The sequence below is a fragment of the Lissotriton vulgaris genome, chromosome 12, assembly GCF_964263255.1.
Source record: "Lissotriton vulgaris chromosome 12, aLisVul1.2, whole genome shotgun sequence".
Classification (NCBI taxonomy): domain Eukaryota; kingdom Metazoa; phylum Chordata; class Amphibia; order Caudata; family Salamandridae; genus Lissotriton; species Lissotriton vulgaris.
Window position 1 is genome coordinate 763,308,809 of NC_141700.1, and position 22,638 is coordinate 763,331,446.

The window sequence follows — 22,638 nt, forward strand, 5'->3', positions numbered from 1 at the left end:
CCGCTCAGTATGCCTACATTAATGGGAGGCCCAGCAAGAGAAAAGGGGTGACACCTCTACCTGTTGCTGCTATTCGGGAGGTAATGAGTGCCCATCTCCCTTCAGAAAGGCCACTTAGAGACCCACTGGGCCGCTGGCGGTATAGTCGAACAACAGAGACACCGCCCAAATTAGCCCCCAGGCTGCTCAAAAGCAGCCCTCAGGTGGAACTCGGACCCCGGCCTCTCGGGCATTGCCCGAATGCCCCCGTTACCAATCCGACGCTGTACAACACACTTCAACATCTCACAACTCCGTGCAACACAAACAACTCCACACAATTTCATTCCACATAATTACAATCAAAAAAGTCACCTCTACATATTTCCACTCTGCCCCATGCCACATAATTCCACTTCACATAATACCACTCCACGCAACATAATTCCACTCCAGATAATTCCACTACACATAATTCCACTCCAACCTACATAATTCCACTCCACATATATATACTCTGCTTCAAAATAACTGTTAACTGCCTGTATTCTTTCTTTGAATGCTGACATAATTAGAGTATTGTCACAGGCTGGGTGTTTCCCCGCCATCTACCTATATTTTCAGTTTCCTTTCTTCGACAATGTTGTTATTGCCACATAGTCCTAAAAGGGGTAGGTCTACACATTATTTGTGGAACAATTATCTAGTACATCGGATTCCGAGACAAACACAGGGTCTATTTTCATCTTCAACAATTTTAAGGCACTGAGGTGTGGGGAAGTCTTTTCCAAGCACATCACACACAGACAGGTAACCTCAGTTTCTAGACCACATGCCTACTGCAGGGGTTTAATACAAGGCCCTGCAGAGCAAAGGGGCCCCCAACCCTTCAGCGGACCCCCGTTCCTGACAAGGACAATGAATATCGGTGCACTAGGACTCAGGGGCCCCTCAATCCATTCTGTTGGGGGCCCCATCATTTCATCTTATGCAACATACGTATAATGCTGGTGTCAGTGAGAGCGGTATTAGCTACACGCAGGGGGACACTGAAAAATACAAATAATATTGTATCATATATGTTCTGATGTGGCTCAGACCTAGCTCCCAGAAGCAGCAGAGCGCTTTAAAGACAGCATTTGTATTGCAGCAGGAGTACAGCTAACTTGAAGCACCCTACATAGAACATTTCATGGCAGCTAAGTGGTCCCTTGTTATTTCTAGGGATTACGGTTCAATGTTTTTTTTTTTTTTTTACCTGGCCGTATTTTCCATGTTTACTTTTAGCTTATTTTATGAGTTTTTATCCTTATTTTTTTTTGGTTTTGTGTAAAATGAAGCAGCAACATATACATAGTTCCACCTTTGTTTCAACAATAAAATAAAGGTTCACTCATACTTGAATGTCAGAATGGTTGTAATGCTGAAAGTACCCATGGGTGATGCATCAAAGCACGCATATGTGAATATGAGCCTCGTACTACACACACAAGTGAACAACTGCAGCAACTCAAACTTCACAGACAACTTCTCTCTTTTCATACCTCCATCATCGGTAAATCTGCCCCAACATCGTCTTAGCAGTCATGGCGGACACCACTTCCAATCATTTAAAAAACAAACTTTATTTTACATTTGTATCCATATTCAAAAATAAATAATCACAGGGAAATAAATAGCTGTTTTTTTTGTCTGTAAAAACGAAAAACTGGAATGCTTTGTTATATGTGGCATCTCCAGCCAGTGCGTGATTTCCACCCTCATTGTTTCACCATTTGGCATAATCTGATTCTTAAGCAGGTAATTACAAAGACAAGAGAAACAAGTCCCAGAAAGCACTGCTCTGTAGCCAAAATGCAGAGACAGGCATACACGTGGGCAGCATGATGGCAAATACAAATTTCCGTTTCACACATTTGTTTTTAGAAATTTACAATCGAAAGGCATTCGGAGAGAGGCTATAGTTACTTGATCAGAATCATACAGCTGTGGGCCACGAACGATTCAAGTACAGATGTTTGGAGTGCAAAATCAGCAACCTACCCTCTAGGCCACGTTGCTTAGCAAAACGAATAATTTTATTGGCACAAACTGTTTTAATTTTCTTTTCTGTACTTATTTTGTTCCTTCTTTTCTATGCTTGTTTTTATCAATGCCTCGGTTCCGCTGGTTCTTTTTCATCCTTTAGTCCTACCTCTCTATTTGCCTTGTTTGTCATCTTTCTTTCAAATTGTCTTTCTGTCTACATTAATATGTTTCTCATTATCTCTCCTTTTATTTGTTCTCTTTGCTGCTCCTGCTCTTTCATCATCCCGTCTTGCTATATATATATATTTGTCAGGGTTTTGACAAATAAAACTTTAATTTGTCTGGTACACGGTCTCGTCAGCGTGTGGTTTTCTACTCGTTGTGGCTCTATGGGAAAAGACCCGGCAGCGGAGGTCTTTTGTACAGGCGAGACACCCGTTGGTTTGGCGGCGGTGACTACTTCCGAGGCAAGGAGTGGAGAAGATATATATATATATATATATATATATATATATATATATATATATATATATATATATATATATATATATATATATATATATATATATATATATATATATATTGAAGTGACCAGACAACTTTCAGATACTACATGCTACCAAAAGACTAATATTAAAGAATATGAAAAAGCGAAAGATATTCTTAAAAAATGCTCTACAAGTACAAAAGAGAAGGTCTGATCTCGACTCAGGATTTCAAGTTCCTTGATGTAGAACATCCAGTGATGCCCAGATTATATTTAATCCCTAAGATCCACAAGGAAACTTTACCTGTTCCGGGAAGACCGATTATCTCGGCAATTGACAGTATGGCAGAACATATTGCTATCTACGTGGATTACTTTTTGCAAAGCTTGGTCAAGGATCTACCCACCTATGTGAAGGACACGGGTGATTTTCTGCGCAAGATTAAAAATACTCCTTGGACATCTGACTCTTTACTCATTGCCCTTGATATAGAGTCCCTATATACTAGCATTGAACACAATAAGGGACTATTGGCAGTGGAATTCCTTTTAGGGACTAGACCCCTTAACTGTTATAATCACAATAAGATGATTTTAGAGCTTATTACATGGAGTTTAAACAACAATTACTTTATCTTTGGTAAACACATTTATCTGCAGAAAAGGGGTGTAGCTATGGGGGCCTGTTTCTCTCCCAGCTACGCGTGCTTGCATGTAGGTTGGTGGGAGAAACAGGTCCTCATGGGAAAGCATCAGAACATCTACTCACAACATATAGTACAGTGGATACGGTTCATTGATGATGTTTTTATGATTTGGAGAGGGGACGAAACCAGTGCCATCGGTTTCATTGAACAACTTAACATCAATCAAGAAAAATTAAAATTTACTTATAAAATGAGTAGACAAACTATAGAATTTCTAGATGTTAAAGTTTTTGTGAAAAATGACAAAATTGCAACCACCCTGTTTAGAAAAAAGACGGCGGGGAATTCAGTCCTCCATGCCAGCAGCGCACACCCTCGCCATGTCGTTGACAACATCCCCTATGGGGAGTTGCTCCGACTTAAAAGGATCTGTAGTACAGAAGAAGAATTAACAGTTTGCACCACTCAAGCTCTTAAAAGATTCAAAGACAGGGGATATGGTGACAGGGTGCTAAAAACTGCTGCTGAAAAATTAAAGGAAAGATCAAGGGAATCCCTGTTAAATCCTTCAGTAGCTCCCTGTCCAGAGAACATCAATAGTAAAGACGATTCAAGTCTAAGATTCATGACAACATACAACTGTCAGGAACGGCGCATCAGAGCCATCCTAACGAAAAGTTGGCCGATGTTAATGACTGATGGTGTCCTAGCACCTCAACTAACAAGTGGACCCAATATTACATATCGGAAGGGTCCTTCTATGCGCCAACATGTATCTAACTCTTTCCCTGAACTTTTGCTAAAACAGAATCTTGGTTAAAACCCCGGCTGGGGTTTACCAAATGTTCTAGTTGTAGAGCATGTAAGTTTGGCATCAACACTACCAAGTATGCCACTCCGTTTAGTCCAACTCTGGCACCTATCAAGGGCATTTTTAATTGTAAAACGGAGTATGCTGTTTACGTTCCGACATGCACCTGCGGCCTGAGATATGTTGGAAGTACCAGGCTTCAGGTGCATGTCAGAATTTTGCAGCACCTCCGAGCTATCGTAAACAACGATAGCGCCTATCCTGTCGCGAGGCATTTTAAGATGGTCCACAATAATAATCTTGACTGTTTTACTTACTTTGTATTAGCTGCTGTCCCCAAACCACGTAGGGGAGGCGACAGAGACAAAATGCTCAGGCAATTGGAATCTAAGATGATTCTTGAACTAGACAGTAAGGTCCCAAATGGCCCTAATACAACGGAAGACCTTAATCATTTTTTATAAAATATGCAACTGTTTCTACACTCTCGCTGTATTTAATCTGATCTTAGTTTGTTTCCTAGGAATATCAGTTTAATTATTATCACCTTCCAAACTCGTATAATACAACACTGTTTTTTAGCCATTCTTTTTTTAACTGTATATATTTTCCATTTAGGTGCAGAAACTGATCTATAGTTTTACTGCACCATGGAAATGCACCTGGGGTTTTTCTTCTTGGTATATACCACAAACAATTGTCAACATACACCTCAATATAGTCGTATATCATCTTGAGAAGGGTTGCCATCATCATAGATGTCCCAATTATCTTTATCTATTTTTATCATTCAGACATGTATATTTATTATTATAGTCTATTGTGTATATATATTATCTTTCGCATATTTTGCACAATTATGATGTTTACATTTTCTATATGAACTGTCCAAATTTTAATAATATGTATGTTATTTAATTTTGATAAATTTTAACTACTATTTATTGATTTTAAATCAAATTGATAAATTATTATCAAAACTGCATATATTTGCACAGTCAGTATGTTTACATCTGTTGAAATAAAATGTTCAGTCATTATATGTTTACAATTGCAATTTTGCACCAGTACTAGTTAGACTATCACAACGTTTACTTTGCATTTAGGCAGATCTATTCATTTCTACATTTTTTAAATGAAAACTGTTAAATAACAAATAACATCACTGAATTCATTCAGTTTAAGATTGTTTTGATGGGCTTATATTTTACCCTTCTGTTCGAAATTTACGAACTCTAGACATTATGAGTAGTATGTTGTCCATATCTATTATCACATGGTGTTCACCAATGCATATAAAAATAATGGCACACACCGGCTAAACTATCTGTGAGCAAGGGCATCCGCCCGAAACGCGTCAGACCGTTGTGCTGTGACAACAAATAAACATCTTGCCTGAAATCTATGGGACTCGCCGTGGTTTTCTATTCGCCGATGTTGGAGGTGAAGAACCAGTATTCTTGAGTATATATATATATATATATATATATATATATATATATATATATATATATATATATATATATATATATATATATATATATATATATATATATATATATATATATATATATATATACATATATATATATATATATATACATATATATATATATATATATATATATATATATACATATATATATATATATATATATACATACACACACACATATACATGCTCACACACACACACATACACACACACAAACACATATATGCACACACAAACATATATAGTCCCTGGCTCACACTAGTGGTTTTGATCTCCATTGACCCTTGCCCACTGCTTATTGGTCGTTACATTTACAACATTCCATTGGCAGATATTCCCACCGCCAGTACCCATTCGCCATCTTCTGATAGTGCCTGAACCTTGCCCATGATAAACGCAGCCACTGGTTCTTTCGCCAGTTAACCTCCTTTTGGCAGCTGGTACATGGAAGAGGGATGGTGTCCACAGATACCCTCCTTGAAATGCCAGACCAACAGCCATGACATTGTTTTGTGCCCTAGAATCTGTGTGCAACAATAGTTTTGTTCAGTCTTGTCTTAGTTGTCCCTTTTCCCAGGAGGTACATCTTGGTGTTCATATCTGGTCTCAGTAGGATGATGTAACATTTGGGAGCAAACATGCACGTGACCAAGCCGGTGCTTGATGCCAATATGGCGAAGATCTCTACTGCAACCATGTGCTTCCCCCGGGTGCTCAGGTAGGCCGGGATGAAGGAGATCCACACGCTTCCACAAACCAACATGCTGAAGGTGATATGTTTGGCCTCATTGAAGCTATCTGGCAACTTTCGGGCTAAGAAGGCAATCACAAAGCTGATCCCTGCGAGGAGGCACATGTATCCCAGCATGCACCAGAAGGCTTTTGTTGACCCTTCATTACATTCGATGATGATCTTTCCCAGCTGTGATGTCATATTCTTTTCTGGGAATGGCGGCCAGCTAGCCAACCATGATGTACAGAGCATCACTTGAAGAAGGGTGCTGAAGAAGACCACACTATTGGGCAACATTGGGCCGACACATCTCTTAAGTTGACTGTTGGGTTTTGTGGCTTTAAATGCAAAGACCACCACTGTGGTTTTGGCCAAGATGCAGGAAAGGCTGAATGTAAACATGATTCCAAAAGCAGCTTGACGCAGCATGCAGGTCCATGCACTTGGGTGTCCAATGAAGATCAGGGGACAGAGGTAGCAGGAAGCGAGAGCCAGCAGGAGGACATAGCTGAGAGCTCGGTGGTTAGCTTTGACAATGGGCGTGTCCTGGTGCTTGATGAAGATCAGCAAGATGGTGACTGGCAACAGAGAACCAGTGACAGCCACACTGGCTAACAAGGCACCCAGAGGTTCAGAGAAGACAAGGAATTCAACCTCCTTTGGCACACACTTGTTTCTGTGTTGATTGGGCCATTGGTCATCTGGACATTTCACACACTCCGTAGAATCTGAAATATTAGAAATACAAGTAGCTTCTTTACTAGATCAGTCTGCTTTTAATGGAGGGGTGTGCTAACTTGACAGTGTTTTAGCATGTGCTTTACTTGCTGTGGGGAGTGTTAACCCACACAGACCCTGGAATCCGAGAAGCAGAAATTCCATTTGAGGGTCTAATGCAAAGCAACATAGTGAATTTGAGTAGATTGTGTGGTTTGTGCCTGGGCACCACAAGACTCCAAGTCCCTCTTCCCTTCTGTCTCAATGTTGTTTTTTTGTATTGTAAGATGGCTACTGCATACTGTCCCTTTAGGAAGGTAGGATCCTTCTGCATGATCACCCACACTTTTGGGTGGTGCTAAGCCGTTTATAGACTAGTCTGTCTAGGATCCAACTAATCAGGACCCCAGTCTCTCTGCTTTCTCCCTTAAACTGTTCTGTTCTGTACCTAGTGTGAGAAGCTGCCTTGGTATATGATGTACACTTATGTAAGTGGACACCTTCCAGCAGTCCAGACAACCCTTATGGTGATTTAAGAGGTCTTAGACAGCCTTAGAAATCTCTCTAAGTGGTACCTGTGGAGAGCAGCCTTCAGGCTTAGTCCAGAAGGAGTGTAAAGCAGCTTCTTTTACCAGAATGCAATCTTATAGTGTAGATTAAGTGAAAAATAAACAAAACAGGTGGTGGGTTTCCACAGCTCCCGAGGTCTGCCCTGCCCTCTCACCAAGTTTGAGGCCAGTATTCCTCGTGGGGGTTGCAATAACTGAACCCCTGTGCACTGCGTCAACTTGCAGTTGCAAAGGCTTGTTGACTATTTTCCAAGAAGATCTTCTGGTTCCAAGTAGCCCCAACCTCGAGCATGTCCAGTGACCAGAATCTTCAGCCAATCCGCATCGTGGCCTGCATCTTTTTTGGTGAGCTGCTTGAGGTCCTCTTGCGATTCCAGTGCCTCTGGCCTGTGGGTCCACTTGAGGCTCACTGTTGTTTCGTTTGGGCTCCCCTGATTGCTCGGCCTGCCCTGACTCCCCTGCCTTTGGTGAGTCCCCTGGACCTTGCTGGTCCCGTCGTTGCTCCTTCTTCAATTTCTGCATTGGTTGCCTTTGCCAAGGCTTGTTGGTACTCCCGCTTTACACTGACCCCTCAGCACTCGACATCCTTTGTGGGACAGCTTGTGAACAGCTCTTGGTCCTCCTCAGCGTCGCCTGGTCCTCACAGGTATAAAGTCAAGGTCACTGTCATCCATCCTGCAACATCCGACATTGGAGGGCATTCTTCTCCGAAGTCTCTTGGTCACTCCTGAGTGACATAGACTCTGTCCCTTCTGGAATCTATCCTTGGATTCCCCTGGACACTTTCTATTTCTTCAAAAGCAGCACTTTCCTGAAGTCCTCCATTGGGTTCGAAGGCGGTTTCCGACACCATTTCACATGTATACACCCGGCTTCCCCGGTGTAGGTAAAGTGGGTACTAGGGTATCAACTGGTGGGGTAGCTCTCCAACCTTTTGTCTTTCATGGGGTTTCTTCAGGGTCCAATGGGTAAGGTCCTTAATCTTTAAAAATCCAACTGCGACTTACACGTAAAGTTGTACGGAGCACGCTGTAGTGTTCCCACACTGCACAGCTCTCCGTGGGGCCCCTTTCTACTCACCATGGGTGGGTCCTTGGGTCCCCAGCACTCCTACATCCTATCGACATTGTCTTGACCTGAGTCATGTTTCTTATACCAATTTCTTAGTATATGGTTTGGTCTCCCCCTGGGACCACTGTGTATTTCATGCTATTTACTGTGTTTCTTTGCTCAAGTATTGTGAGCATTTTGCATATCTCCAGGTAGGAGATATTTCTAGGTGTTAAGAGAGTATTATATAATAAATCCCTATTTTTGTAATACATACTTTGTGTGGTTCTTTTTCACTTAATCTATACTATAGGATTGCATTCTGGTGAAACAAGCTGCTTTGCACTTCTTCTGAACTAAGCCTGAAGGCCGCTCTCCACAGCTACCACTTAGAGAGCTTTCTAAGGTTGTCTAAGACCTCTTAAATCGCCATAGGGGTTGTCTGGACTGGTGCAAGGTGTCCATTTACCTAAGTGTACATCATATACCAGGTCAGCTTCTCACAGTCCCTCTTCTAGGGGCATATTTACAAATTAAGTGGCGAAGCACTTAAGTAAGCCAAGAAGGACAATGACACGCTCCGTCACTTTAGAAGCGCAGTGGTGCACCATATTTACATGAATACGGTGCAGCCCTGCATTTCCCCCTGCGCTGGCACTAAATTTAACTGCCTAGCACCAATGCAGGCACCCTTGCACCATAGTGCAAGGGTGTCTGTGTTGCAGGGGACGATTGTTTATGTGCAGGAAGGTGCCCCTTTCTGCACATAAGCAATCTGTAAATGGCGTTTTGTAACTTCTGTGTGTGCTGCAGCACACATGGAAACAGCAAAAACGAGGAGCAATTAAACATTTCTCCTTGTTTCGCCAGGGTAAGACCAGGTTTCCCCTGGTCTTAACTCCTTTGCTGCGGCGGCTATTCCGCTGCAGCGCTAGTGGGGAGGGGGGCCGCGTGCCGCTCCTGTACTCGTGACGGAACCTCTCCGTTACGAGCCTCGGGCGCGCTGTGCTTGTGACGGAGCGGTTCCGTCACAGCCTCGCCCGCTCAATAGAACGCGCCGCGCAGGCGCGAAATCAGCGCCGAGTGGGCCGTGACGGAACCGCTCCATCACCAGCACAGCGTGACTGAGGCTGGTGACGGAGCGGTTCCGTCACCAGTGCCGAAGGGGTTAATTTTGGCGCTGCCTCATATTTACAGCACCCTTGTCAATATGGAGAAGTATCAAAATCAATGGGTGTTGCGGTGGAAGGCCCACAGCAACACCCATTGCCCTCCCCTTTCACGCTAAGTATAGCATGAAAGGGTGCCTTATTTACAAGGCAGCGTTAAGCCACCTTAAGTGGCTTAACGCTGCCTTGTGAATAAGGCAAAGCGCCTATCGCCACCACAACATCCTGAAAAGGGACGTTGTGGTGGTGATAGGGGCTTGTAAATATGCCCCCTAGTGTTTAGTGTGTGGCTCAGGACACTCTGGCTGGTCCTTACATTGCCAGAGTTTTTCTAGTGCAACATTTTGGGATGTTTTTTAATTTCGGTTTCTAGGTCACAATGGTAGGTAGAGGAACAAGAAGCAGAATTGTAGTTCTGAAAAAAGGAACATTGGTCAGGTTTTTCAGGGAAAGTGAGAGAGAGAGGTACAGGGGGGTATTGAAGAGCTGATAGGTAGATATTCCCTCGGAGACAAGATGGGGAGGACCTACAGTGCCTAATTTGTGAAATGAGTTATGTTGCTGAAATGTTTTCATAGTAGGCCACAGCCCTTCTTCCACCACTAACATGGCCCACCTTTATCACTAGAGTGGCCCCTCTGGCACTGCCCACTGCACCAAGGATGCCACCAGCCGCCGTGCACAATCATTTCAAAATAAATCAGGAGGTTTGGTTGTTCTCTGCAGAGAATATTTTGAAATTCAAACAGAGCAAACTGGTGAATTGTAAACCAAAACGTTGACTTAATTCGGCAAAATCCCAGAGGCTCTAATGGGGCACTAATGCGATAGTCCAATACTTTGGTGGTATGCCAGGTAATCCTTAGCCTTCCAAAGGTTTATCAGCGCCTTCCCGCCCAGCCGTGTGGACATTATATCTGGCCCTGGGCCTCTTTGTTCCCAGGGCCGGCGCTAGGCATGGGCAGCGTGGGCAGATGCCCAGGGACTCGCACTCAGCCCACCAGCATGGGGCCACGCACTCTGGATGTGTCCTGTCGGTCCCCTGGCGATCCATTTCAAGAAAGGTGTCACCTTTCTTTGAAATGGAGGGGCCCCCTCCCTTGGCCTCTCAGGGATGGTATCTGTATACTTAAGGGAGGGAGTCGCTCCTTTCAATTGAAAGGAGACCCATTCACAGACACTGTGGGAGACCCATTGTCCATCATTTTGGCGCCCCCATAGTTTTAACTTTTAGCCCACAAGCAATTTTCACACCTATCGGACTGAAGGTGTGAGAAATGCTTGTGGCTCAAAGTTAAAACTGTGGGGGGCGACAAAATGCTGGACAATAGGCCTCCCACAGTGTCTGTAATTGGTCTCCTTGCAAGGGGACACTTATCGACATTAGAGGGGCCTCGCACATTCCCTTTTAGCCCAGGGCCTCGCAAATCCTAGAACCGGCCCTGTTTGTTCCTAGAGAAGGCATGAGCAGAGGGAAGCAATAAAGGCTGTGTGCTGTGTGTTTTTGTTATGAAAGTCTGTGTCTCTAAGTTGCAGATTCTGCTCTTCGCCAAGAAAGGAGTTTTGGTTGCTCGGGCACCCGACAATATAAGTTCTTATCATCTTAACCTTTGAACAGTGTAATCTGTCAACAATGAGTAGGTTGCTTGTCATTAACCAAAGTGGTGCCCTCACTGTCTGTGACCCCTTCGCCATGCACTCAGAGGTTAATAATGGATGATCACCTGCGAGTCCAAAAACCAGCCTGGAGTCTGCCCTGGGCAGAGTCCGGTCACTCACTCCTCTTCCTCCAAGAATCAGCCTGGAGTCTGCCCCGGGCAGAGTCCGGTCACTCACTCCTCTTCCTCCAAGAATCAGCCTGGAGTCTGCCCTGGGCAGAGTCCGGTCACTCACTCCTCTTCCTCCAAGAATCAGCCTGGAGTCTGCCCCGGGCAGAGTCCGGTCACTCACTCCTCTTCCTCCAAGAATCAGCCTGGAGTCTGCCCCGGGCAGAGTCCTGTCACTCACTCCTCTTCCTCCAAGAATCAGTCTGGAGTCTGCCCCGGGCAGAGTCCGGTCACTCACTCCTCTTCCTCCAAGAGTCAGCCTAGAGTCTGCCCCGGGCAGAGTCCGGTCACTCACTCCTCTTCCTCCAAGAGTCAGCCTGGAGTCTGCACTGGGCAGAGTCCGGTCACTCACTCCTCTTCCTCCAAGAATCAGTCTGGAGTCTGCCCTGGGCAGAGTCCGGCTACTTCTCTCCTCGTCCTCCAAGAATCAGTCTGGACTCTGCCTTGGTCAGAGTCCGGCCTCCCACTCCTCTTCCTCCAAGAATCAGTCTGGAGTCTGCCCCGGGCAGAGTCCGGTCACTCACTCCTCTTCCTCCAAGAATCAGCCTGGAGTCTGCCCCGGGCAGAGTCCGGTCACTCACTCCTCTTCCTCCAAGAGTCAGCCTGGAGTCTGCCCCGGGCAGAGTCCGGTCACTCACTCCTCTTCCTCCAAGAACCAGCCTGGAGTCTGCCCCGGGCAGAGTCCGGTCACTCACTCCTCTTCCTCCAAGAATCAGCCTGGAGTCTGCCCCGGGCCGAGTCCGGTCACTCACTCCTCTTCCTCCAAGAATCAGCCTGGAGTCTGCCCCGGGCAGAGTCCAGTCACTCACTCCTCTTCCTCCAAGAATCAGCCTGGAATCTGCCCTGGGCAGAGTCTGGTCACTCACTCCTCTTCCTCCAAGAATCAGCCTGGAGTCTGCCCCGGGCAGAGTCCGGTCACTCACTCCTCTTCCTCCCAGAATCAGCCTGGAGTCTGCCCCGGTCAGAGTCCAGTCACTCACTCCTCTTCCTCCAAGAATCAGCCTGGAGTCTGCCCCGGGCAGAGTCCGGTCACTCACTCCTCTTCCTCACAGAATCAGCCTGGAGTCTTCCCCGGGCAGAGCCCTTTCACTCACTCCTCTTCTTCCAAGAATCAGCCTGGAGTCTGCCCCAGGCCGAGTCCGGTCACTCACTCCTCTTCCTCCAAGAATCAGCCTGGAGTCTGCCCCGGGCAGAGTCCGGTCACTCACTCCTCTTCCTCCCAGAATCAGCCTGGAGTCTGCCCCGGGCAGAGTCCGGTCAATCACTCCTCTTCCTCCAAGAATCAGCCTGGAGTCTGCCCCGGGCCGAGTCCGGTCACTCACCCCTCTTCCTCCAAGAATCAGCCTGGAGTCTGCCCCGGGCAGAGTCCGGTCACTCACTCCTCTTCCTCCAAGAATCAGCCTGGAGTCTGCCCCGGGCAGAGTCCGGTCACTCACTCTTCTTCCTCCAAGAATCAGCTTGGAGTCTGCTCCGGGCAGAGTCCGGTCACTCACTCCTCTTCCTCCAAGAATCAGCCTGGAGTCTGCTCCGGGCAGAGTCCGGTCACTCACTCCTCTTCCTCCAAGAATCAGCCTGGAGTCTGCTCCGGGCAGAGTCCGGTCACTCACTCCTCTTCCTCCAAGAATCAGCCTGGAGTCTGCCCCGGGCAGAGTCCGGTCACTCACTCCTCTTCCTCCAAGAATCAGCCTGGAGTCTGCCATGGGCAGAGTCCGGTCACTCACTCCTCTTCCTCCAAGAATCAGCCTGGAGTCTGCCCCGGGCAGAGTCCGGTCACTCACTCCTCTTCCTCCAAGAATCAGCCTGCAGTCTGCCCCGGGCCGAGTCCGGTCACTCACTCCTCTTCCTCCAAGAATCAGCCTGGAGTCTGCCCCGGGCATAGTCCGGTCACTCACTCCTCTTCCTTCCAGAATCAGCCTGGAGTCTGCCCCGGGCAGAGTCCGGTCACTCACTCCTCTTCCTCCAAGAATCAGCCTGGAGTCTGCTCCGGGCAGAGTCCGGTTACTCACTCCTCTTCCTCCAAGAATCAGCCTGGAGTCTGCTCCGGGCAGAGTCCGGTCACTCACTCCTCTTCCTCCAAGAATCAGCCTGGAGTCTGCCCCGGGCAGAGTCCGGTCCCTCACTCCTCTGCCTCCAAGAATCAGCCTGGAGTCTGCCCCAATCATACTGCAGCCACCACTGCATAGATCTTCTGTGCTGATTCCAAGCATCTGTAGTAGATGTGTCCCTCTGCACCATAGTGGCTTCAGATCTTCTTATCAGAGCAATTGCTTGCTTCATATCCAGATGCCTTGCAGATCCAGCAGAACTTGGTCATATGTCCTTTGGTGTTGCACTTCCGGCAGGGGAAGAGTTGCCTTGGTATCTAATCTTTCCTTCATCCACTCCCAGAGGGAAGCTTGGTGGCGGGTGCCTCAGGTCGTCCTTTCGTGCAGGGTTGTGTTCCAGCTTAAGGATTGCTCGCTAGAGTGTGTACCGGAGCCCTCGCCTCTCCAGCACCTTGGATGGTGCCTTCAGAGCAGGGATGCTAGGTCCAGGCAGTCGCCTACGTGTGGGCTATCAATAAATTCAGGACCTACATTTAGGGACAAGAGTTTGAGGATTTTACTGACCACTGAGCCCTAATGCACATGCTAGGCAGACGTGGTCTAGGAAAAGCCTCAGCAAGACTGGCGCGTTTGTTCTCTAAACTACAGGAGTACCATTTCAGCATCAAACATCTACCAGGGCTGCTTGCCTGTCACCTATGGCTTTGAGTAATGAGCATGATTTGGATGAACTAGAGGACACTGAATGTGTGGTGGCTGCATTGGATGTTGTGGAGGAATGTGCTTCTGCCACTGAATAAGCTTGGCAGGAAGCTTAAACAAGGACTCTAATTTTGGTCAAGAAGTTTAAAACAGAAGGTTGGCTTGAGGGCAGAAAATTGTCTAGTGAGTTAAAGAGTGTTTTTGAGGTGGCCACAGAGGTGTCTGTGGCTAATGACATGATTATGCATCACAATTTGTTCATATTGCCGGAAAGCCTAAGGAAGGACTTAATAATGGCTGCACACTGCGAATCCGACACCTAAGCAACGCAGCTGTTTGGTTACTGTATCGCATTCACAAATGCATTAGAATTGCGATGGCCTCCTTGGCTCCACCATGCCATATGAAATACATTAACATGTGAGCTATAGCACCCAAATGCACCCATTCCTTTCGGTCTGGTAGGGCAGGTGGGGACTTGCTGGCAATATAACAGGAATGGAAGCCTCAATGGGGCAGCTTGCAAATTTAAACACCTGTGTTCCTTTTGTGGAATGCAAAGGCGCCCGCTGGTAAGAAGGTCTCCTGTTTCGTGGTTCTCCTTACATTTCTGACCGCTTCCCTCTCTGCACTTTCAGTGAGACAGTCACAATTTTCTCTTGTCCTTTGTCTCTTTCAGCAGCCTTTCTACCAAGATAGGTCAGCATCTGGTGGTGGCAACTCTTCTCAGAGCAGGTGAGAAGTTCCAGGGTTCTCATTTGGGGGTAGAACCCCTATACACAGGGTATGGGCATCACTGACTTGGTGTTGGAGGACTTTATGTGGAACACTTCTTTGCATTTCTGGAAAGGGGCTTGGATGTTGGGGCGCTCCAAGCCCTTGATCTCAACAGTTCTTCCTTAGGGACGTGAGGGGTCCTAGATATGTCCTAGACGTGTCGATGGCCGCACTATCTAAAGTAAAGAACTGAGTTCCAGGAATCTCATTCTTCTGATCAGAAATGGTACCCTGGGCAGGATGGACAACTGGGGCTTGCTACAGTGCGATGAATGAATCCCTGAAAAAATGAAACTATTCAGTTTAGAAGATGGTCGCTGGCACCTCGACAGGCAGCACCTGGCACAGTTTGCTCCAGCCCACGAATGCCAATGTAGTTTTCTGGGATGGAAGACATTTATCCAACAAGGGGCATGAGTTGTTTATTCATACTATGATTGGTGCTATTGCTGGGAGGATCTGGCTTTTGTTGAGAGGGGGGTGGGTGAGTTTGACACTGACCTATTCTCCTGTAGAAAAAAAAGTTTCAGAGGAGTTTAAAGGGACTAGCTTGCACACCTCCATTCCTAGTCGGTCCCTAGTTGGGAATATGATTGGCCTGGCATGGGGCGGGTGGGAGGGGGTCCTCACCTGCTGGTGGGGCTGGACATTCTAGCTCTGCCCCTGGGTGGCCTGTGATCCAGTGTCTATGGGGCGGTGGCTGCCTAGTCCGCTCACGGGTGCCCTGGTGGGGACAGTGCAATGTGTGGCTCCATGGTGCCTGTCTGTGCTGTTTGCTGCTGCTGCTATATTGTGCTAAAATATTCAAAGTACCTTTGTTTGAGGTCATACTCACCAGACTGGTTAGCAATTTCTCCAGCTGAGCAAGGGAGGCAGTCAAAGCAACAGTCCGGTTCTCCAGGCCGCCCTACTCGCCTGTATCCTGGCAAGCAGCTTTCAGAGCACACGGAGCGGATAGGCTGCAGGGGAATGTAAACAGAAGTCTATGAGACTGTAACGTTGTCTTCTGATTGAAGAAGAGGAGATCTCATGGTGGTTAGCCATTACCTACTCATCAAATTGTACCAACCTTCTGGCTGATGTCCTTCCACAGGATGGCGCTAACGTTAACAACAAGATTGTTGCCTCGGGGTGCTGCGGTGTCAAAGGTGCCCACTTTGATGAAATTAACCAAGCCTTTGGGAGTCACTTGCCAGTTGATGACATCATAAATGGGTGGTGTATACCCGTTGGCATCAAAATAGATTTCCTTGTGGGTGTTGGCTTCAAAACGGACCTGCTTTACATAGTGCAGAAGCTGGGTGAGAAACAAAGGCACCAGGTCACCCATTCAGTCATACAGAAGGAACTCACATATTGGACAGTGTTTGAGCAGGTCCTTAACATTTCCAGCCTCTGCTCAGATGTCTAAAGATGTCTGACATCGCACCCTCCCACTAGCTTCCTTCACTAGTCCCTTATAACTCATTCTCTTGCAGTCCTACTTTCTTTGATAAACATTGACACCATTTACCATTCTCTGGAGAAGTTCTGGCAACACATTCCTATTCATACCTTTAAGACATAGGAATGAATTTCCAATATTTTATTTTGTCCCTCCCTTAGCATTTCTGTGTCACACACTGTAAAAAATAGCTTATTTGTGGAGGGAGGTGTAAGCCCTTCTCAAGCAACAACCACAATCCTTGTTAGGGTGAACCGCAAAAGTAACTAAATTAGCTTGTGCTGAACCCTCTTGTAGCCTGGCACAAAAGCAGTCAGGTCTAACCTAGCGGCACTGTGTTTTGGAATTATGCAGGACACAAACAATAATTAATTCAAAACATAACACAAGAAAAATCCCCCACCAATAGAAATATGGCCGTTAATAAATGATTTAACATCAAAATTAATCAAACCTATAAGTAGAACCTGGAGTTATGAATTTTTAAATTTTTAAGTGAAAATAGTGCCTAAAAGATCAAAACACCAACTGTGGGCATCTTGTCGTGCAAGACCGAGGCAAAGTAAAAAGTTATGGCTGACTGCAATGGAGCGTGGTTCGAATTCACAAGGTGGTTTCGGTCTGGTCTCCACCTACCTTTGGACTTAGAAGACATTTAGAAGAAAAGTTTGTAAGAAGGTACGGTTCAGCACGGCAACGTAGCCTGTGGTGTCCGAGGAGGAGGAGGCAATGTCGTCGGGAGCCACTGGATGAAGTTGCAGTGAAGACTTCTATGTTCAGAGTTTGTCACTGTTTGGGAAGTTGGAAATCTCCAGAGGGTCCAGTATTTATACCTGGTGCCAGCCTTTGAAGAGGGGGAAACTTCTAGACTAACCCCACATCTGATTATGGAACTTTCTTTCCTTCCTCTATCCAGACTCAAATATGTCTAGGGTAACAATTTGTTGGTGTCAAGTTCCTTTGAGAGTGTGCTGGAGGCAGCCCTTTGAAATGTAATTAAGTCAGGGAACAGCTCCGCCCATCCGATCCTGGCAGGATTCTGCCAACATTTAGTCCCACTTTGTCTCACTGTCGCGTAGGAATTCACAAAGGCCAACTGTCAATTACACACAGTCACGTGACCTAGAACACAGGCACCAAATGATTAGGGCAAGAAAATGCCAACTTCCTAAAAGTGTCATTTTCAGAATTGTGACTGAATATTTTTTTGCCAGTGAGGATGACTCTTTAAATTACAATTCTTTTGGGAGCAAACATGATATTTTTACCAGCTCCCAAGCAACAGTTAGCACCTATTAAATGTAATAAGTTAACCCAACATTATCCTATGAGAGAGGTAGGTCTTACAGTTGTGAAAAACGATGTGTGAGCTTTCCACAACGAAGACATGTAGAACATATGTCCTATCTTTTAAATATAGTACACCAGTCTTATGAGCTATTCAGGGCCTATCATAGGGGTGACTTATATGCATTAGAAAGGGAGAATTAGGTTTGCCAAAAGGTTTATTTTGCCAGTTCGAATTGACAGTTTAAAAGTCCACACAGGCTGCAATGGCAGATTTGATACATGTTTTAAAGGGTTACTTAAGTGGATGGCACAATAAGTGCTGCAGCCCCACTAGTAGCATTGAATTTAGTGGCCTGGGTACATGTAGCACCACTTTACTAGCAACATATAGGTAAATGAATTGTGCCAACTGGAAGTAAGCCAACTTTACCATGTTTAAAAGAGTGAGTAAAAATCACAACTGGTTAGCAATGGTAAAGTGCACAGAGTCTTACAGCCATCAAAAATGAATTTCAAGCAACATGAGGGGAGAAGCCAAAATATTTGGTTGAAGACCACACCAAGACTGTCACGTCTAATGCACACAAAAGGTTTCAGAAACTTTAAAAGTTGTTGTCCCCTCTTTAAGCTTGACTAGAAATTGTGCAAGCTATTTGTTAAATCTCCTATAATTATAAAACATTAATTGACACAACTAATAGATCTGGCTTCTAACTGAAAGTGCCTATTCAGTCATTCACTCAATATGTTATCATACATTCACACATGCATTCATTCTTGTGCCCATGCATCCATTCATCCTCCCACTGACTTAGACTTACATTCAAGCACTTACCAATACAAAACAGAACATACACAAACTCAACAACATACATTAAAAACATAAAAGTAGGAAAAAGAAGACATGCCACCATCTAAACTTTGCTGGCATATGCTTGAAAAAATAAATTGACCATTGCTGAAGGCCCGCTTAGAATGGTATTATGTATTGTAAATTGTTGTTTGTAAGTTCCAACATGACCACCATGTTTAGCAACAACATCTTGGCAGACTTGCAGTGGTAGAGAATGAGCAATGCCATTCTAAGACGGCCACTGAGAAAGAATCGCGGCCATTATAGAATGTGTATCATAGTTGTACTGATCCAATATTGCCAAATTAATGCATATGTTAGACCTGACAGCCTTAGGGTGGTCTTCCCCCAACTTTTTACCTGCCTACCTCCATTTTCTGACCTAATTTATTTGCTGGTTTTAGGATTCTCTGCATTTTGCCACCTCTGACCAGTGCTCAAGTGCTTGTTCTCTTTCCTCTAAACATGGTGACATTGGCTTAACACCAATTGACACATTTAATGTACTTATAAGTCCCACGTAAAGTTCTCTACATGTGCCTAGGGTCTATACATTAAATGCTACTAGTGGGCCTGCAGCAGTCGTTGTGCCACCCACTTAAATAGCCTTCTAACCATGGCTCAGGCCAGACACTGCAGAGCCTTTATGTGTAGCTTGGCCTAAACCTTCTCTTTTTTATACATATAAGTCACCCCTAAGGTGAACCCTGTATGACCCACGGGCCAGGGTGCAATGTATTTAAAAGCCAGGATGTGTACTTTTAAGTTTTACATGTGTTGGTAGTGAAAAACTCCCAATTTCATTCTTCCCTACTGCAAGGCCTATCTCTTCAATAGGATAACACTGGGATTACCTAGCCTTATTACATCTTTTAAGTGTAATTCTCAACTGTAATTCTCAAAATTGTTGTCACTGAACCCACAATTTAAAATCACAAATTATGGTGAAGTCGAATTTTAAATTACAGTTCAGCAAATGCCACTTTTTAGAAAATTAGCATTGACTTATTTAAGCCATTCTATGCTTTTTTTTACCTGTTTCTGAATACACGTCTGGGGTGGGTGACAGTTGGGCTTTGTGCATTTCCTCTAGAGAGCCTCAAACAAAGGGAGCTTAGGTGTGAGTGGTGGGCCATCTACATCCTGATGGTCCATCCTGGGCAGGATGGGAGCAAGGAACTGACACTTACACCTGAATAGGCAGTTTTCTGCTCCCACACAAAGGGCTGCATACCTCCCCGGTGTTCCTGGAGCCAGGGAACAGTAAGAGAACCTCTGTGCACTTCAAAGCTTTCTTTAAAGTCTTCCTCAGGTTAAAGGCACAACTGGGTATAAGTACTGGACCTCTGACACCATGATTTCAGTACACTTCTGGACCTGTGACCACTCTGTCAGAAAGAAGAACTGTTGTGCTGCTGAAAGGACTGCCACTCTGCTGGGTTGCTGCTTTAATGGACTCTTGCCGTGCTGTGCTTTTGCCTTGCTGAGCTGCCCACCTGCATGCTGTGCTCCTGTCTGGGTGAGAAGTACTGGACCTGCATCACTTGAACCCAGAGTGACTCTAGGGGCTTGCTGGCTTGCTGGCTTGCCTCCTGTTTCAAGTTTCAGGGATATCAAAGACTTCAACTTCCTGCATCTGCATTTGAACTCTATAAGCTGTGAGTCTTCCCTGCCAAGTGGTGCCACCCCAGTCCTGGACCCTTAAAGGTGAGTCCTAAGGTGATTCTACATACAAAAACACGCATCCTCATTGCAACTGGTGCATCTTCGGCTTTGCGTGAGTCAGAACCAGAGCATCCTTGTTGTTGCGTGGAAGTCATCGCCTGCGGAAGCAGTGTATCACCTTCAGATTCGATGCATTGTCTACTGTGGGAGCAGCAGCCACGCATCGCATTCGGAACCATCGCCTTGCACTCAAAACCAATGCATTGCCACAGTTGCATGGAGAAAATCGATGTATCTCGTCCACTGTGTGGCTCGACACTGATGCATTGCTTCGGATGTACCTTGCAACTTCGTTGATGAAGAGGCATCTCGGATCAAAGTAGTTTGGTTCAGTGGGCCCAAGTGGGTCCCTGTATCCGACCCGTGCTCCATCTTGGTTGACCTGAACGTTTGACTTTGCCTCGGTCCGGCGTGACCAAATAACCCATTTAAGCACCATTTTGCATTTATTCTTTGAAAGTTCATATTTCTGCTATGAAGAGCCTGACTGCAGCTTAGAAATACTAAGTTTAGTTTTGGCAAAAAATGAACCTGACCTTTGTGAAGAATAGTTTAGCAGGACAGATGCAAGCACGACCCCAGAGTTTGGTAGCCTGTTGGGCTTGGCCCCTTTTCCCAAGATTTTTCGCTTTTTGCCCCCCTAATGTAGGATGTCTCCCCCATGGTAAATGTTACTGAATAAGCCATGTGAGGTATGAGAAGCCCTGTGTAATGTTGAATGCAATGCAATGGTGTGTACATTTATTTTCCCCCATTGTAAACATGTACCCCGGTGAAATGCTGCATTTGCGTTTTGCATTTGAAATGGCTGTCATGGCTGTGCGTTGTGCCACCTGACTGCAGGAGGTTAGCAGTCTAGTTGTTAGGTACCCAGCCACCCCAGCATTTAGAGGGAAAGTCTGGCACCCAGGGTGCTCTACTCCTCCCCCTGAGCCAGTTAGAACTAGTTTGCCTGAGAATTATAGGAGCTTCCAGCCTTTCTGGTATAGGTAGAGCAGTAGAGTTGTCATGTGCAGAGACAGAGCTGGGACAGGAATATGAGGGGACCTGCTGCCAGGGGATACCACCACTTGGGCCTGTGTGCTGGGCCCTGCACCCATCTAGGACCCCCCTACTGTCCCCAGGGCTTGGGAAGCTCCACTTCAGGAGTTCAGGCTGCCGTGTGGGAGGAGGGCCACGCTGCAGTGGGGATAGTGAAAGCCTACCACCCTGCTTTGATGATGCCCCCACTACCTGCTGACCTGGGGCAGTAGTGCCTACTGCTCTGTCCCCCGGGCCCCTGAGGAAGAAGGGCCCCCCTAGGTCCCTGGAGCTGCCATGACCCTGCGCTACGCAAGCGCTGCGCATCTGGGACCCCGCCATCCAGGAAATGAGGAGTGTTACCCTGGGCCTGCTGCTGGGACTGTCCGCCCCCCTTTCGCTGTGCTCCTGGACGTGCTGGGCCTGGAGGAGGCGCTGCGTGCCAAAACGCTATAATCCTGGAAGCGCTCTGCTGAAGAAGCCCTGGGTAGTCCTGAAGTGCCTGAACTGTACTCCCTGCTGTGTGTGCCTGCAAAGCGCCGCTTCAACCAAGCGCTGGACTGTTGGAAGGGCTGCCTGGCCCTGGATAAGTGCTGCCTGCTAAGCGCTGTGATCTAGAAGCGCTGTATGAGGAGCTGGGCTGAGGAGAAGCGCTGTGTGGTGGCTAGCGCTGCGCAGCTGGAAGAGGCTGTTTTTGTGTTCCTAAGCGCTACCGTGCCAGATCCTGCTGCCTCTCAGCCTTGTAAATAGGGCAGGAGCCTACCCCACCTCCGCTCGGGGAGCAGTGTCTGCGTCTGTCTGGTGAGGCCTCGAGGCACATTGTCGGTGCCTTCCTCCCTCCCTACTGCCCAGGAAGCCCAGAGCAAGGAGCAAGGAGCAAGGAGCAGAAGTGTGGAGACATTGCCAAGAGCCCGGTGAGTGTGGGGCTCAAACAGACTGTGTTGGGGGGTGTATCGGGGCATACTGTCAGTGCCCAAACCCCGGTGCCAGCATTCCGTGGTGAACTGCCGCCCCCAGGAACAGTATTGTTCTCCAGGTGCCCCGCCTGGCAGCGGGCACCTGCAACGTTGGGCCAGTAGACCCAGGACAGAGACTCGGAGGTGTGGGCCCTGGGTTGTGCCTGCAGTAGTGAGTTGCCTGATTCCAGGCCAATAGGGGAAGTCAGGCTATGGAAGTTTAGCTGCAGATGGTCCTGCCTCATGTGTGATACCACTGTTGAGGGGGGGGGGAATACCGGTCTTGGGTGATTAGTGTTTTTATGTCACCGGGAG

At 46.5% G+C, this 22,638-nt stretch overlaps 1 protein-coding gene across 1 annotated transcript in view; it reads right to left on the reverse strand.

The window, feature by feature from the left end:
• Nucleotides 1-5,964: 5,964 nt before the first annotated feature.
• Nucleotides 5,965-22,638, reverse strand: part of LOC147678620 (extracellular calcium-sensing receptor-like) — a 78,171-nt gene continuing 61,497 nt past the window's right edge. Inside the window, exons 4-6 of the mRNA XM_086945710.1 lie at nucleotides 16,105-16,332; nucleotides 15,871-15,994; nucleotides 5,965-6,908 (exon numbers count right to left, since the gene is read on the reverse strand). Coding sequence (XP_086801836.1) covers nucleotides 5,965-6,908; nucleotides 15,871-15,994; nucleotides 16,105-16,332 — 1,296 coding nt within the window. The remainder of the gene's footprint in view (nucleotides 6,909-15,870; nucleotides 15,995-16,104; nucleotides 16,333-22,638) is intronic.